At 42.7% G+C, this 18,708-nt stretch overlaps 2 protein-coding genes across 5 annotated transcripts in view; one reads left to right on the top strand and one right to left on the bottom strand.

Moving 5' to 3' along the window:
• The first annotated feature begins 1,970 nt into the window (after nucleotides 1-1,970).
• Nucleotides 1,971-18,708, top strand: part of SIRT3 (sirtuin 3) — an 18,462-nt gene continuing 1,724 nt past the window's right edge. Inside the window, exons 1-9 of one of the 4 annotated variants that reach the window (XM_063117031.1) lie at nucleotides 1,971-1,988; nucleotides 3,771-3,865; nucleotides 4,674-4,857; nucleotides 8,199-8,399; nucleotides 9,923-10,155; nucleotides 10,328-10,428; nucleotides 10,639-10,800; nucleotides 11,449-11,658; nucleotides 12,093-12,915. In XM_063117031.1, coding sequence (XP_062973101.1) covers nucleotides 1,981-1,988; nucleotides 3,771-3,865; nucleotides 4,674-4,857; nucleotides 8,199-8,399; nucleotides 9,923-10,155; nucleotides 10,328-10,428; nucleotides 10,639-10,800; nucleotides 11,449-11,658; nucleotides 12,093-12,113 — 1,215 coding nt within the window. In that variant the 5' untranslated portion in view covers nucleotides 1,971-1,980 and the 3' untranslated portion in view covers nucleotides 12,114-12,915. Of the gene's footprint in view, nucleotides 1,989-3,770; nucleotides 3,866-4,673; nucleotides 4,858-8,198; nucleotides 8,400-9,922; nucleotides 10,156-10,327; nucleotides 10,429-10,638; nucleotides 10,801-11,448; nucleotides 11,659-12,092; nucleotides 12,916-18,708 lie in introns of those variants that run through there. The other 3 variants (XR_010025049.1, XR_010025048.1, XR_010025050.1) reach the window with 3 other exon arrangements.
• The window catches only part of RIC8A (RIC8 guanine nucleotide exchange factor A), a 24,721-nt gene continuing 23,318 nt past the window's right edge, over nucleotides 17,306-18,708 (bottom strand). The window contains exon 11 of the mRNA XM_063117030.1: nucleotides 17,306-18,582. Within this exon, the coding sequence (XP_062973100.1) occupies nucleotides 18,447-18,582 (136 nt within the window). The 3' untranslated portion in view covers nucleotides 17,306-18,446. The remainder of the gene's footprint in view (nucleotides 18,583-18,708) is intronic.

The raw sequence follows: 18,708 nt of genomic DNA, 5'->3' as shown, positions 1-18,708 counted from the left end.
CCGTCTCACGTCACGAGGTCAACAAGCGCGGACACATTTATTAAATAATAATTAAAAAATGCTACCACTCAGTGGCGGCTTGTGGCTACAATTTCGGTGGGGCTGTACATCCATTCTAGCCAGAATGCTAAGGGGCTATCCGACGTGCTGAACCCTATCTCCAAAACGGGACTAGCACCTTGAATAGAGATAGTTCTGGCTGGTTCCGACTGAAACCTAGAATGGATTCACAGCCCCACCGAAATTAGAGCTACCAGCATCCATTGCTACCACATTTTATTATTATTATTGATGATGAAGGTGATGATAAGGCTATCTAGGCATGGTAGACAGTACTATACCCCTTTGCACAGGGGAAGAGCTGTTCTCGGTAATAAAGCCCATGTTTTGTTTGCATCAACATATACTAAGGTAGTGGAGTGAAAATGTGGCAATGAGAAACTGTATGGCTGAAACCCTGTGGGGGTGGGCAACTTGTGGTCCTCCAGATGTTTTGGCTTACAAGCCTGTCATCACTCACCATTGGCTATGCCTGGCTAGGGCTGATGTGATTTGTAGGCCAAAACATCTGGAGGACCACAAGTTGCCTAACCTTGCAAAGAAACTTTAAAAAGAAGATACATATAAGGAAAAGTGGGAAAGATATTTGAACATAGAAGTTGCAGAGCAATGGTGGGGAATGTGAGTCTTCCAGATGTTGTTGGACTACAACTCCCATCAGCCCTAACTAGCATAGTCAATGACGAGGGATGATGGGAGTTGCAGTTCAACAACAGCTGGAGGGCCATACATTTCCCATCCCTGAGGAACAGGAAGCCCCAATGTCCTCCATCTTTCACCTCAAAATTTGAGAAAGATGCAATACAAATTACTGTATAGGTGGTACCTTGTAGCAGGATAATATTTATGGCCATAACCATATTAGTTTTGGAAAAATGAAAATGGTCACTAGTTCATGAATTTGGGAAGGACATACAGACTTAATATGGCTGCAATCCTGTGAACTGGTTAAAATTCTCTGTTATTGTTAAGTATGTGGTGCTTATTGAAAATCTTGTCATGGCTGCTAAGATTATAATTACTAAATGCTACAGATTTAAAGAACTACTTCATGTATTAGAATAGTTAAAAAGGGCCTTGTAAGTAACTGAAACTGATAGATTCATCAGATTAATAGAGCTGAGTTAAGGGAAAGTGATAAATTCACCTACTGAAATAATTATGGTCATGATTCTTATTTGGAGATGCTTTTTTAAAAAATTCATATGTCTAACATTTGCTGCTTTATTTGTATTCAGTTGTTTTTCAGGGATTTAATTTAAATGCACACACATTTCAGTATAAAGAAAAAAAGGTGGCAGTGATCATTACTGAGGAAGTAAGTATTCTCTTATATGCATGTTAGTGGGGAGATTGTGCCCAGTAATATTTTTCATCTTGTATTGTGAATGGCAGCAGCAGAAAATATACTGATAATTCTTCAAACAGAGGAATTTAAATACTGACCCCCTTCCTTTTGAATTGGTGTATTCGTTACTGTTTTACTATTGTTTTATTGTATTGTCAGTTTTCTATGATTTATTTATTTTGCACTTTTAAAATGTTTTGAATTGCCTTGCTCAACATATATTTGTTAACATCTGCAGTTTTAGTTTAACCGATTACATAAAAAGTCTACCAATATTAGTTTTACTCTTTGGCACAACTGCTAAGAATTTTTCTGAGATATACTAAGGGCTCCATCACACCTACTTTTTTTTATCCAGTTTTCATCCACGGTTTCCCCCTGTGTTTCCTTAGCGAGTCAAGCACTGAGCATTTTCCCATCTGTGCATTGTTGCGCTCTTTCAGCTCATGTATCTTTTCACCTTGAGTGCTATGCCGGTGGAAAAGTCAAGCCCCACCCCTTGGGAAAGGTTTACAGGGGAGGTGAGTTTACCTTGATGAGGCATGGTGAGTGTGCAATAAATTGCTGGTGTGATGGAGCTGTAAGTGTTAACATTCTGAAAACTGTTGTATTTGGGAGCTAAATTTGTATGGCACAGAATGTGTGTGTGTGTATGTTTAGCAGGGCAATCTGTAACAAGGATTTCAGTTGCCAGTCCCCAACAACCAGGAGTGAAAAAAATCTGCCCTGAGTGTGTGTTTGTTTTAAAAAGGGGGATGGATAAATTCCTAGATGAGAAGGCTATCAATGGCTACTAGTCCTGATGGCTATGTGCTACCTTCAGTATCAGAGGAAGTAAGCCTAAAAATACACACATTGCTGGGGATCATGGTGGGAGGGTGCTGTTGCACCATGTCTGCTTGTGGGTCTCTAGTTAACAGCTGGTTGGCCACTTGTGAACAGAATGCTGGACTAAATGGACCTTTGGTCTGATCCAGTATGTCACTTAGGCGTTTCAGACACATTCTTCCACACGTGTGCTCCTGCACTGCACACCTACCACTAACAAAGTTGATTAGCATTGTCAACTCTGACAGAATTGATCACCTCTTGAGGTGAGAAGAGGTGAAGTCGGTGCCCATTCTTAATCCCTGTGCCTCTTCTTAACTGCCTTACAGGTGATCAGTGGTGTAAGAGCAGACAGTGTTGAGAAAAAATATTTTTGAATGTATATGAGATCTTAGAGTGCAGCAGCAGGTGCTAGGCCTGTTGAGTTCAAAGTGCGTCTGGAATGGGATCTTAAATGGAATAATCTGTCCTTTCTGTAAAAAGAAACATTTTCTAGTACACCTTTCTGTGATGTGCTTGCTCATTGATTGAAGTACAATGTGGCCTGGATTGATTGATTGATCTTTGGAAATTTGATGGATAAATGGCTACATTGTGACAGAAGGTTGGAACAAATGACCTTCTGATCCCATCCAGCTCTACTTCTATGATTTCCAAAATTTTAGTGACATATGTCAGTCCCCAGACGCAGATAGAAGCAGTTTGCTCATTCTGCTTCCTTGCTAAACCCGGCATTGTGAACCAGTCTTTTCATGACTGTAAAATAAACTACCCATTTTAATTTGGCATATGTCAGAGAACAGAGGTTTCTGCAGTTAATCAGCATTCAAAATAAAGAATGTGATGGATGTAGATATGTAAGAGACCTTGATGTGTCTAATGAAATGGCAACTGAAGTGACATCAATAGGCTTTGCCAATGTGGAGACTGTCTTTTTGAAAGAATTGTCTACTGAACGAAATATAAAGCTCTGCTCCTTGGGCAATTACGGCAATGGCAGACCAAATAACACATCAAACAAAGCCATTGCGATTTCCAAATATCGCAGAGATTATGTCCCTCAGTACCTGCCTTTCCCTTGGAGTTGCAAAGGACTAAGCTATTGCCAGTTCAGAGCTCTTGTGTATTAAAAGCCTGTTTTGTAGAATAATAACTTAACTGCTGCTGCATTTCACTTCCTTGTTTGTTTTCCAGGAGCTAAGCTATTGCGGAGGAAAACCAGGGGTGACATTTAGCATGAGCTGAACTAGGTTCTTCTTTTAGGAACATTATGGTAAAGAGCTTTTCAGCTGTTCTTCCTGGCTCAGGATTACAGAAAGCAAACAGAGTGGTGCTTTTGCCCTCTGCTCCAGATCTTCCTCAGCCTTCAAATCTCTAGTATAATATGCCAACGGGGAAGGGGAGAGGGACAGGATGATTTCAGGCTCTTGCCCCACTGTGCTGGCAGAGACATTGATTTGTCAGGGACAATAAAGGGAAAGACAGAAGCAAATCTAGGAACTGTCTCTTGATTTTCCTTTTTTTTTTGTACAAGACTAGGCAGCTGGAGAAAAATGAACTGGAGGTTACATTTCAGAGTCTCTGCAGGAAGGCATGTGCTTCATGCTGCAAGTTTTCAGAGATTAATGGGTAAGTAGCAGCCTAGTTCAGAAGACTGTGAATGATCTGGAAAGGGCACAAGGAGACTTTGGTGAAAGTAAGAAAGAGTAGGGTGGAAAAGCTTGCAGGTGCTTCGAGAGACTGGTCGAAACTAAATTTAGTATAATTATACAAGGAGGAAAGTTGAATGTGGGAAGCAGCCTGACAGTGAGGTGAACTTATGGTCCATCTAGCCCAGTAATGGCAGTAACTACTCTGATGGCAGTAGCTCTCCAAGGCCTGGGGACTTTGCCCTGCTGCCTGAGATTCTTTAACTAAAGATGCCAGGAATTGAACCTGGCCCCTGCTGCAAGTGCTTTTCCACGGAGCTGTGGCTTCTCCCCTCTTCCCTAGTTCAGGTTTAGTACTGTTTTCCATCTATGCCTGTTAGTACTGTTTTCCATCTATGCATGTTTGAAAAATGCTTAGTATGCAGAATGGTTTATAATTCTAAGAACCACCCAGAGGCCATAAAAAAAAAGTAAATTGTAACCTGAGGTATAGATTATGAGCCTGTTTGGGGGCAAGAAAGTGTTCCTTTGCTTGTCCCATGGAAAGCAAATGGTAAGCACTTAACAAAAATGTATGTTCTACAGCAAACACCAACCATTTAAAGCTCAATTAACTATGTCAAATGGTTATCCATTCCTCTGCCGTGGGTATAGCCAATGTGAGGGATGATGGGAGTTGTAGGCTAAAACGTCAGGAGGGCCACAAGATGCCTGCCCTTGCTCTACAGAAGCTTCCTTTAACCAACTATGGCAATGAACTGCATTTGAAAGTGATGGTGTTTTTCTAGGATGGAGGTATCTCTGGATATGTATCCAGCAGCATCATTACAGGAGTTCTTCTGGTTCTATGGCCTGCAAAAATCTGCCCCTAATTTCACTGAGATCTGTCTTCAGCCCATCAAATGGAAACCTCTTGCTGAAGAGGACTCCAGAACGTTGCATGAAAAATATAGCAAGCATGTCTAAAGTCAGGTATGGCATTGTTTCTCCTTTTCGTACATTTTCTGGTCAATGTGACATTGAATGCTGGCACCTTCTGTAACAAAATAAGCGTGGGCTCCCTAGCCCATAAGAATGGAAGAACTACCTTGTTTGATCAGATCATCTAGGCAAGCATTGTGATGCCTCTGCAAGCGAGGGCATGATGGTGACTGGCCATTTCCTATTCCCCCTCTTGCTATTTGTTACTTAGATATACAGCCTCTGAATATGGAGTTTCTATTGAGAGCCTATTGGGGAGTATAGAAATAAATAAATATTCAACTATCATGGCTAACAGAACTGAGAGATCTATCATTCATAAACTGAATGTATAGTTCCATAGACTCAGCAAAGCATACAATGTTTTAAAACTATTTGCCTATCTAATCCCTTAGTATACCTAAGGGCTTAAAGAGATATGACAGTATAAGGTTCATACCTTACATTCCAGATTTCTTCCTAACCTTTAAGTTCTTATGTATATTTTTAATTTTGAAAAATCTCCACAACTGTTACTTCACCTATCCCTGCTACTTCTGTTCTGCTCATGAAAGCTTTCTCCCTACCTTAGTACAAAAGCTATTGGATTCAGCTCTTCTTGCTCTCTCTTGCCTAATTCTTTCGCATATTACCAAACACAAACCATAATACCAAGCACATAACACCAGTATCCCATAACTTGCCCAATCTGGCATCATTATCATTAGCACCACTAATTCTCAAACAATACTGAGAATATGATTGCTGGAGAATAGTAAATGCTATTTAAAATGCACAGGTTCTGTTTCTGCGGAATATGGCTGGGAAAAGTGCCTCCAGGGCTTGCACCAAGTTTGACCAAGTCCTGGTGCCCCACCACCACAGCACCTACCTGGTATGCCCCCACCCAAGCTTACTAGGGAACTGATGGGGACAGGTGGCAGTGGGCAGCAGAGGGTGGGGTGGGGTGGGGTGGCAGGGCTGAAAGCATTGTAGCTCTAGCCACCCGGTTCTCTCTCAGCCCAATACTGCAAAAAGAAGTGCTGGGTAAGGCAGTTACAGCCGCTGCCACCACCATCGTATTCCTTATCCCCAGTGCCTGTAGTCCTCCCCAATGTGTCTGCTGTGGGGTAGAGCCCAGAGGCATTGGGGATAAGGAAGATGATGGCATCAGTGGTAGTCACCTCACCCAGCACTGGATTGAGGGAGTACTAGATGGCTGAAGCTTTGCTGCTTTTGGCACTGCCGCTTGTCCTCTATTGCCTCTTTAATTACTTTTCTCTCCTGCATGCCAGTTGCTCCCCTTTTGCCCACAGCAGTGCCTGCAGCCCAATCCATCAGCATCCCAGGGAGGAGGCCAAGAGCTGCAAAATACCTGGACGACGTTGCTGGCTCAAGAAATGTATTGAACTGTGTCTCCTGAGCCAGAGTTAAGCCACCCTGTATAAAGCATTTTGTAGTTCCTCTATCTCTAGTTTTAAGTAAAGTGGTCCCCTCCCCTGTTGTAGCAGAGATGGTTTAGTTGTAAGACCTCTATTATGAAGGGGAGTGTTGCAAGACTAAATGGGGTTTAGCAAGAACTCCAGCAGGGCATTTGTGCTGCTGTCAAATCATTTACTTCTCAGGACTGATGAATTATGCCTTTATATTACGATGCAGTTTCTTAAGCTGCAACCATATGCACACTTAGCAAGGAATAAGATCCTATTCAGAAGCTTGCAGTGTAACTAACCGAGACTGCAACTTGGGAGTTAGCTCCATTAAACTATAAGGAGAGCTGGGTGTCTGTGGCTTGGAAGGGAGCCTATGGTCAGCTATCTTCCAGCTCCAAAGCTCTCATACCCATTGTAATTCATTGCTGAGAGAAGGAAATGTGCCCGTGGGGGCACTTCTCTCTCTCTCTCTCTCTCTCTCTCACACACACACACACCAGAGAGATAACATAGAAAAGCACTCTAAATATGTGAAAAGTTCCTTTCCTTCAAGTAACAGTAGGGGTCCAGCAGCCCACTCCACTCTGAGAAATAGCTACTTATCTGAAAAGTAATTACTTACTCTCCACTCTGGAACTACCCCAGACCAGATACATAGTACACCATTTCCTAATACTGTTTCAACTTCTGACCCTAAGAGGCTAGATATACTTTGTGGAAAAGGATGCCGTACTTTGGCTGCCTTGGCCCTAATTATATGTGGAATTGTCTAGTAGTTCTTTTAAAAACAGCAACACACAACTCTGTTATAGAAATGCCATCCAACACATTTGTAGAGATCATAGGAACAAGATGCTTTGGATGTCCAAGCTTTGCTTATTTCCATTGCCCAGAAAGACTAGGGGCATGACTATATGAAGGGTTTGCCCCAAGGTGGCTTCGCGGTAGCGGCACGTCATTTACATGATGCAGCCACCATTGTGAAGCCATCTGGGGGCAAACCCTGGAAACTCCACTCCAAAAAAGTCGGGCACTTACCCCAGCTTTTTTGGCAGTGGAGCCCATTGGTCTCCATGGGCAGCCCCACACCTCTGGAAAAGTAAAAATAAAAATGGGGGGGGAGAGAGGAACAGGCCATTCCACCGCACCCTTTTAAAAAAATTATTTTCTATATCTGCGGAGCTCTGCAGATACGGATAATAAAAATAAAAAGAAATGGGGGTGGGTGGGGAGGAACAGGCAGCCAGAGGGAGTGGTTCTCCTGCCAAATAATAGTAGTTCTCCCAGTCCCTCTTGCATCCTCCTCTGGCTGCCTCATTCCTTCGTCGTCCCCCCTCAAGTTTTTTATTTTTATTATCTGTATCTGCGGAGCTCCTCAGATACAGATTGTAAAATTTAAAAAATGGGGAGGAACAGCCTTTTTCCTCTTCTCCCCCCCATTTTTAAAAAAACCTTTCCAGAGGCACAGGGCCAGAAAATTCGCACTTGCCTTCCTTCCCATGCAGATGCCAGGAAGGAACGCAAGTGCGGGTGCAAGGTGCCTCGCGCCGCCAAAATGCCACCGTAAAGATGGGGGCTAGGATCAAACAGAGGTATACTGATATTAAAATTATGTAGGAGAGCTCCTGTAGATACTTTCCTCACTCTGACTGGATAATCACCAGTCAGATTCATGGAAGGGTATTCCCATGTATAACTTAATCCATTTGGAAGACCCGTTCTTAATTTCCCTAATCCATTTGTAGAGAATTTTCTTTCAGTTTCAATAATTCAGTGATTTAAATGTACTTCTTTGCAACCTGTTGCATGTTTATTTATTTTTATTCTTATTTATTTTATTACATTTATATACCGCCCCACAGCCGAAGCTCTCTGGGCGGTTTACAATAATGTTTACAACAATGTTTGCTATGTTGCCAGCAGGATCCAGGGAGTAAGGCCTTTTTCCTTATCCACTGCTCCAATGGTGTCCTTTGGAGTTGGCAGAGGGAGAAATAATGGTGGGAAGGACACGTTCACTCTGAAGAATGTGGCAGAATTAATTCAAAAGAAAGAATGCCAGAGAGTATTGGTGATGGCTGGAGCAGGGCTCAGCACGCCCAGTGGCATCCCGGATTTCAGGTAACATCCAAGCTGCTTTCCAGACCTTGACTGTACAAATATGACTACCTGCATCCCCCATGAAGTCGTCATCTGCAGAAGTTAATTTCAGCAGCCTTTGCACTGCTCATATCACATATGAAGCAGCCCTGATAAGTAGAGCACCTGCAGTAAGAGTAAACTAGGGTGCTTCTTTTTGTAGGGAGAGGGGGCCAGTGGTGATGAAACTTTTTCCTATCCCAACGAAGCACCATACTAGGTCTCTGTTCCCGTTTGCCTAACTTTAAAACCCTAAACTTTGCTACCAAAGAAGTAAAAAGATGCCATAGAAATAAAGTCTGGTCTTGGGCTATGTGGATGATGCCACAATATGTTCTGTAATGTTCTGACTCCATCACGCGGTGTCGTGTTTTATACGGACGGTAACCTATGGTTGAAAGACACAAAATAAAAACAGAACTCACAGCAAGTACAGCAGCTGGTGTGTGAATGCAGTTTCTTCCCAGCTTTGGAACTAAAATGACAGATGTTTCAGCGAGCAGAATGCGTCTCCCCTCTTGAGCTTCAAGCAGGCTTTCTGAAAGCATTGCATGAATGCTTATCCCTACAGCCATGATTCATTCATTGCCTTGTTAATTTCTTTAAAATGATTTTTTTTAAGTTAGTCAACATACTACTCTGGGGATTTGGCAGGGGAGGTTTTTTGGGGTGATTGGCAAAGCCAGCCAATCGGTGCCATGCAGTCAGCTTTAGCGTCTGCTCCAAACATTCAAAACCATTTTCTTCTGAGTTCTAGAGAGGGAAGGTATGTTTAGGCTGAGTGCAGTGAGAGTGCTGCCAGAATGGCCCAGCTGCTCATTGCCCCATGTGAGTAAGGTTAAAAGCAGGCCCCTGAACAAAATTACAACCCTGAACTTGATCTGAAAAGTAGGCTGTGTTGAACCTAATACTCATGTGAAGGACTTTTTCCTCAGGTAAGTTTCAGTGAAATTGATGAAGCCTGATTTATCTGCTTCCCCAGTCATAATTTGGCCTTCCCTTTCCCACATCCTTTAAAGCAGGCCTGCACAGCCTGTAGGCCACATGAGCCCCCTGTGGGGTGGAGAAAGGAGGCTCTCCACTGCTAGAAAGCGCCATCTGTATCAGGGTTGCTGGTGTGGGTGGGTGCTTGTGCCTCCAATCCCCAAGTTAGTATCAAATGTGACCCTCAATACCAAAAAGGTTGTGTGACTGTGCTTTAAAGCATCATAGCTTATTGAGCAGTAGACTCTACTATCCCCAGAGTCTCCTTCCAATATATAAAAAGAAGATGAACATGATAGGCCATCTTCTTCATCCTCTTTTCTATACTGAGTTGGGCTGAAGTGCTCCTAATTCTGTTTTTGTCTGTATTTTCCTGTGTGGGACTTTACTTCTAAAAGGGAAATATAACTACATTTAAAAACATACACAAACCTAACAATTTGATAATGCCATAAGATACCTCGCAGTGGTTTGGTTTCCTGGTATATCATTCACCCTTTATTTCTCTCTTGTCACTGCAGGTCCCCTGGGAGTGGGCTCTACAGTAACCTCCAGCAGTATAATATTCCCTATCCAGAAGCCATCTTTGAACTTAATTACTTTTTCCACAACCCTAAACCTTTCTTTATGTTAGCTAAGGAGTTGTACCCTGGCAATTACAGGCCCAACTATGCCCACTACTTCCTCCGACTTCTGCTTGACAAAGGGCTCCTTCTGCGCTTGTACACACAGAACATTGATGGACTGGAAAGAGGTAACACCCCCACCCACCCACCCACCCCATTTCGCTTCAAAAAAAAATACAAGTTGGGAATCAGAGTGCATCAGTGAGATTTTGGGTGGTAGGGAGAATGTCATCCACTTTACTAACCCTGGGTTGGTGGAAGGGTTTGGCTGAACTGATCTCTCTATCTTTTGTGTTGTAGTTGCTGGGATTCCGCCAGATAAACTAGTTGAGGCGCATGGCACATTTGCTTCTGCTACATGTACTGTCTGTCGAAGATCATACCCTGGTGAGGATTTCAGAGTGAGTGACAGCAGATACACCACTCAAGAAATATTGCATTTCAGCACCAGGATTGTTTTGAGGGGCTCCTAGCATTGCTTTTGGCTTCATTACAGCCTGGTGTGTACAATCAATAGTGCTTAAGGAACGTGTTGTTATTTCAGGTGATGCGATGTTGGCTTATGCTGCCTGCCATGGACTTATATCCTGTTACGTGTGATTTCATTTTAGGTGGATGTGATGGCTGACAAGATCCCCAAATGCCCTGTGTGCACTGGAATTGTCAAGCCTGACATTGTGTTCTTTGGAGAGGAGCTCCCTCATCGGTTCTTCTTGCATGTGACAGATTTTCCTATGGCAGACCTGCTTTTTGTCATCGGAACCTCCCTTGAGGTCTGGGTTTCATGAACATGGGAAGAGAATGAGAGCTGGGGTATTGAGACAAAGTGGTTCAGGGACTCTGAAAAGTACAGAGTAAGCAATGAGAATACAGAGGGAAAGAGGGGCTGGCAATTCAGGGATTTAAAAAAATATATCAAGTGCATCATGCATGGAATGGGTTTGTAGCTTAGGAAGCATAGACTGCTAAAATTTAAGAAGGGATTCTGAATGTCTAGTAATGTAATTAATATGAAGAACCTCTGTAGAGTTCAGACAAGCAGAGATAGTAAAGATGAATATTGTAACCACAGAGACAGAAAAGAAATAAATGTGACCTTAGTACATATAGATGACAAAGGGGTCCAGCTCAGGGTTCTGCACAAAGTCAGGAATATTGGAAATCTAAGTAGTTTTTCCTCTGGCATATGATCATCCCTACATGTACAACCTGCTCTGGTCCTCCAGTTGTCTCCACCAACAACTATGTCAGCAGGTGGGGCCCCCAGTGCAGGCTGAATCTACCTACATACAGTACATGTACTGTAGGGATCAGAAGTGGTATATCAGAACATCTGATTCCCCAAATAAGAACTATATAAGTCTCCTTTACTTTAAGACAGATGCAGCCTTTTTCTTTTTCTTCCGGTGTTTTGATTTTAGGTTGAACCGTTTGCTAGTCTGGCAGGAGCAGTACGTGTCTCTGTTCCACGTGTACTGATTAATCGGGATTTGGTGGGACCATTTGCATATCAGCCACAGCACAATGATGTGGCTGAACTGGGAGATGTCGTCAGTGGAGTAGAAAAAGTGGTGGAACTGTTGGGCTGGAAAGAGGAATTGCAAGAATTAATCAAGAAAGAAAAAGAAAAGGTATGAAAGTTTGATTTGAACTTTGCCTTGCCAAACCCTGTTCTCCATTTCTGTTATGAAGTCTCTAATGAGTAAACAAGTACAAACTGCATGAAAGAACAAAATTAATGGTCTGACCTGAGATACCACGGTCTGCATAATTGTTTTATTCATCAATTTGTGCATCCCAATATTCACTTTTACAGGCATTAATTATTGTTAATTAGAAAGGGCATAATCCAATACTGCCCGTCCACTAGTGGAACTGGCCGCCAGTTCTCTTCTGCGTGTGGCCAGCCTCACCAATTCTGTACCATAACTAGCCCCCTACCACTTGTGGAGCAAGCCCTCAAGTGAGCGGAAACACTTTTGGCCTTAGTCACTATCAACAGTTGAACTGATTGACTTTGGAACATGCAAGCTTCATAAACAATGTATGTTGTTTCTATTTTTAGCTGGATGGAAAAGACAAATAGAAAATCTGATGTCTACTCTTGGAAATGATGTTTACCTCCTAAAACAATACATTTCATCCCAGCCAAAGGTTAGAGTGATAAGCACAGAGGTCTGGAGGAAATATGCTATCCATCTTGATAGCACCTAATAGATCAGAAGAACTAAGAATTGTTTGAAAAGCCACTTTAATATCACTTGCGAAGGACTGGAGCCTTGTGACGTGCTCTTGTGAAATGGTGATCAATTGATAGGTAGTGAACTGATTTTTGCAATAAAGAGAGGCCTTGCGTCTCAGATGGGGAGATGGGTGTTCAGCATTGTTGCTGTCTGCCACTTAAGGCCTTCATTGTCTCCCATTTCTATTTTTTCCACTTGGATCCTTTGAGCGCTTTATAAAGCATCACATGTTTTGTGGTGTTTCACTAAGAGCCTTAACTGTTAATTTCATCACACATTCATGCTGAATTCGCCAACGTGCTACCCAGTGGTGAAAGGACTTGGATGAGGTCAAATGTTTATTGCAACTTTCGTAAAAAGAGATGGCAGTCTGGCTGTTGAGACCCACCTTCTGCTGCAGTAACATGAAGATTAACCTGCAAGCAGGGATTCTTGAAATGATGTGATGTATATTAATTTGCAGTGTAACATTTATGTAATATTGAAAGATAAGATGAAGTTTGTACAGCGACAAGAAACTACAATATACAGTAGGTGTGTTGCAGCTGGTGTTTGAATTTGAATAAACATTCATCTAGCAGCAATAACTAATAATCAAAATAAAACCACCTTTCAACGATTTGTTAATTATCTGTTTACACATTAGGAGGGTGTTTAAATTATGAACTTCAAATCACCACTATAGTGTTTTTTTCTCTATGTGCAATATTATAGGGGCACAGCAGGGCCCTTTTAGTTAAGTTAAGACTGTTATAAGCCTCAAAATTATACTACTTACGAAAATGGCATCCATATTTACCTGTTGAATTTTAGAATCGTGCCAAATTTCAAACTAATCCAATATTGATTGCCACAGATACAACAAGGATAAAAAGTGCTAAAAATTGATACTATTTATTTATTTATTTATTACATTTCTATACCGCCCAATAGCCGGAGCTCTCTGGGCAGTTCACAAAGCTCTCTGGGCGGTTCACAAAAATAATAGGGGTGTGCACGGACCCCCCACTCCGCTTCACTTTAAGATCCGCCATTTTCGGATCGGCCCGCTCCGCCCCGCCCCCACTCCGCCTGTGCCCACTCCGCTCCGCTCGGCGCTCCGGATCCGGATCGGAGCTCCGGTCCCCCCCCATAGGGGGGGTTACTGGGCCCTGCCGCCATCGCCGCCCATGCGGCGATGGCGGCAGAGCCCGGTAAGGGACCAAGGGGGAGGGGGCCTTACCTGCCTCCGTCCGCGGTCCGTCGCCGTCTTCAATTGAGCCCGCGGTTCCACCAGGAAGTCTGGGCCGCAAGTGCGGCCCAGACTTCCTGCTGGAACCACGGGCTCAATTGGAGACGCTGACGGACCGCGGACGGAGGCAGGTAAGGGAGAGGAGGGCGGGGGGCGTTACCGGGCCCTGCTGCCGTCGCCGCATGGGCGACAGCGACAGCGGCAGGGCCCGGTAAACCCCACTTACCTTTCCGGCGGAGCTCCGGATCGAGGCGAAGGATCCGCCTTCACCTCGATCCTCTTCGCCACGCTCCGCCAGCCCCCCAATCCTCTTCGCCTCCGCCTTAAGGGCAGGCGAAGCCCCCCGCTCCTCTACTGCTTCTCCGGTCCGATTAGAAGCGGAGCACATCCCTAAAAAATAACTTAAAGTTATTCAAGCTGACATTTCATATTTCTTTCAAATTCTGGGAAAAGCTACTGATGTACTTTATTTAAGCTTGTGGAGGAACTGTACCTTTCGTGGGTTTGATGAAATTCTGAGCAGCAGATTAAACATTATCAAGGCTTTTCTGCCCCATGAAAACCAAACTAATAGGGCACTTACGCTGCCGGCAATTCTGTTGCTTAAGTGGGACCCACCGCTTGACAACAAAATTTAACCCTTCCCAAGGAAATCCCCAAAAGAGCGGAAACATTCATTTCTCGCTGGGGACAAGACAGCTGAGCTGTCTCTTCCCAGGAACTAGCATTTTTGCCTACACAGTATGTAAGTGCCCTATCGCAGTATCCAAGAGGGCACTTACAGCCTGGGAGTGCTAAATCTCCATTCTGCAAAGCAGTGGGCACCACTTGCAAATGGGAATAGGTGGGGCACAGGAGAATCAGTGGGCGGTGTAAGCAGCCTGTTGTATATTTCCTATGGCAGCAACTGCTGGCAAAGTTATGTTAAGCATGCTCAGTTTCACTCTGATGCTAGAATGCTGGTGCTAGTACGTCAGTGTTTTGTCACAGTGGGGGAGGGGTAGCAGGAAACCGTCTATTCAGACAAGAGTGAGGTCATTTTGAGAGCTGAAGGAGTCATTCTGCCTGACGGATCACTGATGAAGAGAGGGAGAAAAAGGATTAACTGCTATGCTAGAATCCTGTGCAGGCTTACTCAGAAGTAGACATCCACTCAGTTAATGACTTGTTTTGTTTTTTTCAGAACACTGAAAAGTCAGTTAATGACTTGCTTGTGTTTTGTGTTTTTCAGAATACTGTAATAAATTTCCTTTTTAAAAACCACGATAATTCAATGATAAAAACATCTGCTGGTTTAAGATCAGAGTTAAAGTTATCTCATGTTGGTTCAACCTCCACAAAGCCAGGAAATTGCATGCTTATGTTGCTGCCTTAGCAGACATGGCCCTGATCAGTAATGATGTTGTGCAATGTCACAGATTGTGCTTGCTTACAAGCAACGAACAGGCATGGGTTAACTCGCAGGAGGATTCCTCTAGCAATATAGTAAGGTTCATAAAGCAATAAAGGACTAGGACAACATAGAGCATTTTTGCTGGTCCCACCACACCACCCTCCGAATCTGGATTTGGGCCTGAAAGACCCAAGAAAAGTGTGGGTGCGTGGAGGGTATGTTGTAAAAAAGGACAATTTGTGACACTGCACAATATCATTACTGATCATGGGGCATGTCAGTCAGCTTAAGCTTCCAATTTTCTGGCTTTGTGGAGCTTGAGCCAACATGTGTTCAAACTGGCAGGTTTTTAGATCACTAAATATATATCCGACTGACTGACTTTTATAGTCTTTGAGTTTAATATGTGAAAAACATTATGGCCCCAAACCAACTTGAACCTCATAAAGCAGTTAGAACTGTGCGTAACCCCAATCAGATACTCTGACTAACACTGATCATGTCTTTGGCAGGAAAGAAAGTGGGAGGTAGCCTAACCATAAACCCCTAGACCCTGTCCTACACAGCTGACCAGCACCAGAGTCAGTAGGTTCAAACAGCACGATAACCAGTGGTGGTTTAAATAGTCGATGGTTGGTTATTTAACACACCATGGGTTATTGTGTTGTGTGGAGGGTTTATTTTAACCAGTGGTTGGTTATTTGGTCAAAATAACCAATGCAAATAACCAATGCTGTGCAGAGTTGGCTATTTGAACCACAGTTGGTTATTGTGTTGTGTGGAGGGCATTGCTGGTTATTTCCTTGGCCACCACTGGTTATTTCGTCAGCCACAGAGTCACAAGGCAAGAGAGGTCAAAGTGGTGGCTGCCGCTCTAGTCCAGCTGGCAGGATAGATTTTTGGCAGCAATGGCTGATAGGATACTAGCAGGAGGACTGAGTGGGGAAAGAGGGCAGGGGATGAGTGAGTCAACTCAGCGTAGACTAATAGTCAACTCAATGCTGATCATAATCCACACCATTGTTGATAATTATGTTGTGTGGGGAGTACCCTGAGATAAACAACTGTCGAGTTGATTATTACGCCACTGCTGACTACCATGTTGTCTGTACACAGCCAACTCTTTTGTGATAATTAATTGATTCAGGATCAATAAACCCAGATGCAAAACTTTCATGATGTCTGTAATTTCACCGTTTTGGGCATAAGAAACACGTATTGCTAAATGTTAACTTTTGTGCCTATAATCACAGTCACTGAATAATAGCCACATAAGCCTGGCCCTTCCACTCTCAGAAATTCTGGCAAATTCCCCCCAGCTGGGAGAGCTCTGTTGTTTTCTCTCCAAGTATTATCCATCCTCAGAGGCTGGATTTTTAAAATTTTCTCTAAAGCTATATTTGCAGCAAGTAGATTGTGTTTACACATTTAAATTAACAGATTTGTTTATCTGAAAGTGTGATTCAAATATTGGATTGGAAAGCTCTTGCATTTAGGGTAAGCCATTCAAATGAGACATTTGAATCATCAACCCAAAGAAGAGCAGATTTTTTTAACTGTATACTATAGAGAACCAGCTAATTCATAAGTCAAGGGATGTGCTTAGGTGAACAGTTCCAAACACTTCTTTATTTTGGACAAAGTTCAGTTACAAGTGAGATTTATGGAATTCTTTCCTGCTTCTATAAATTTAAAATAAGAAATGTTTTTTAGGAGCCATGCTATGTTGTATTTCTCCTAATCCACCCTGGTTAGAAGACAAACACCATTTGCTGGGAATCGACAGCAGGGGATGCCCTAGCTGTGTGCTTCCTGGAAACACCTATTTTGTCATTGTGGGAAACGGGATGCTAGCTCGGCTGGCCCCTAGGTCTGTTGTAGCAGGGCTCCTTTATGCTCAAACTAATTGATCTGAAACACATGTAAATCATAGTTCTTGGTCTTTTATCTGCATTTTATAGATGGGATAGGACATACAGCAGCACCAGCCATAATTATGTCCAAGGTTAAAGTAATTGGGAAAACACCCCAAAGTTTCGAACATTTAAAAAATGTACTGTGTTAACAAAATAAATTATTTAAATTATTTAAATAAATAATAAATAAATATAAATAAATAAATAAATACTGTGTTAACAAAAGCACAGAAATATCAGGAAGATCAATATTCAGTCCCATGCATTAGGCAGGATTCTCTACACATACAATCACTACCATATAAATTATAATCCATTCACTGGGGTTTAGTTTGTTGCAGGTACAGAAAGTTTCACCCATAGCTCATCCATATAACATTGAGCATTAATAAGTTTCCTAACTTATCCTAGTTTGGATTTGCCTACATCTTTGATCCCTAGAAATATCTGTATTGCTCAGAGACACAAAAACCCAAAGAATCACAGATGCAGACATTGTTACCTGAAGGTTTCCTTTATTCTAATGAAAATCATTCATTTACATTTGTGCTAAATTCAGAAACTGTTGGTACAGTGGGAACAAGGTGGAAAATGTGATTTCCTTTTAAACAGAAAAGTCTAAAAACGGGGTGAGGGATGAAGGTGCCTGAGAGCAACCTGTGAATGCAGAATGCTATGGAAATATGGGAATTGAAGCAGATAATTTAGAGTGTGTTTAAGCAATTGGTCACTGCCTTGTGTTTGGAGAGCGCAAAGAGCAATGTTAGTTCAGAAAACTAAACTAGGTAGAATGAGGAACACAATACAGCGTCAGACTATATAGGGATCAGAGTACTTCTGCTCCCAGATTATCTGTAAATACCAAAGGCATGTCAGTGTGAGCAAAGGATGTATCAGTTTCTCATATCGCCCCACATCCCAGATAAACATATTTCTTGACATCTACCCCAACTATACCTATTATTTAAATAATGTGTAAGTTTCCTTACCTGCATGTTTCCCTACATACATAATGTGCCTTAAAGGGAATTGCCTAAAAATGTGTTTGATCACCACCCACATTCCAAATATATATATGCCTCCAGCAGTACATATCATATGTAAAAAAAGTGCAGGCTTCCCACATTTCTGTAATATCTCCCAGTCATATCTGCAACCACGCATTCACATTTGCCTAGAATATCCATGTGTTCTTAAAGACCACCACACTGTATTGTTGCTACCTTATGTGCTCAGCACAAGTAATATCCCCACTGCAAACATACACACACAAACCACACATTCTTCCCATACAAATAATTGCACACGTACACTCACAGCATTCCATGTGCTACTAGATACAATGGAACATTGCTCTCCTCTCTCCCTCCTTCCCAATCTTCAAAAAAATCTGCTGGAAAATCCTTGGAATGAGTCAAGAGTGCAAGACTCAGAGGGGAATAGAGAGCAAGAGAGTCAAGCTATAAAAAAAATCTCAAGGGTAGGGTTATCATAGGGCTAGAGAAGAAGCAGATATACCAGCCTGGGCCTGGGAATCCAGCCCATGAAGAGTCCTTTCCTGGAACTGATCTTCCAATACAGCACCTGGAAGGGGAGTAGAGGGTCCATAGGTTTTTCAGGAATAGGAGAGCTTGGCTCAGTCCAATTCCAAGTCAGAGTCAGATGATAATCTCTCCTCAGCTATCTGATGAACAGCATCATCCAGAGAGGTTAAATTCAGAGAAGTTAAATTTCCACCTTGACCCATCCCCACTGGCTGGATGACTTGCTGTCTGCAATGGAAAAAAGATAAAAAGCAGTGTTATAAGGGCTCCCCAAGAGGGAATCCTTGAACCACCATCAAGGGTAGCCATATGTTAAGATCAGAGATTTGTTCACTTTGGTCCAGTACTCTATCT

The sequence above is a fragment of the Elgaria multicarinata genome, chromosome 2 (assembly GCF_023053635.1).
Source record: "Elgaria multicarinata webbii isolate HBS135686 ecotype San Diego chromosome 2, rElgMul1.1.pri, whole genome shotgun sequence".
Lineage (NCBI taxonomy): Eukaryota > Metazoa > Chordata > Lepidosauria > Squamata > Anguidae > Elgaria > Elgaria multicarinata.
Note: the sequence above shows the minus strand (reverse complement) of the source record. Positions and strands in the feature narration are given on the sequence as shown.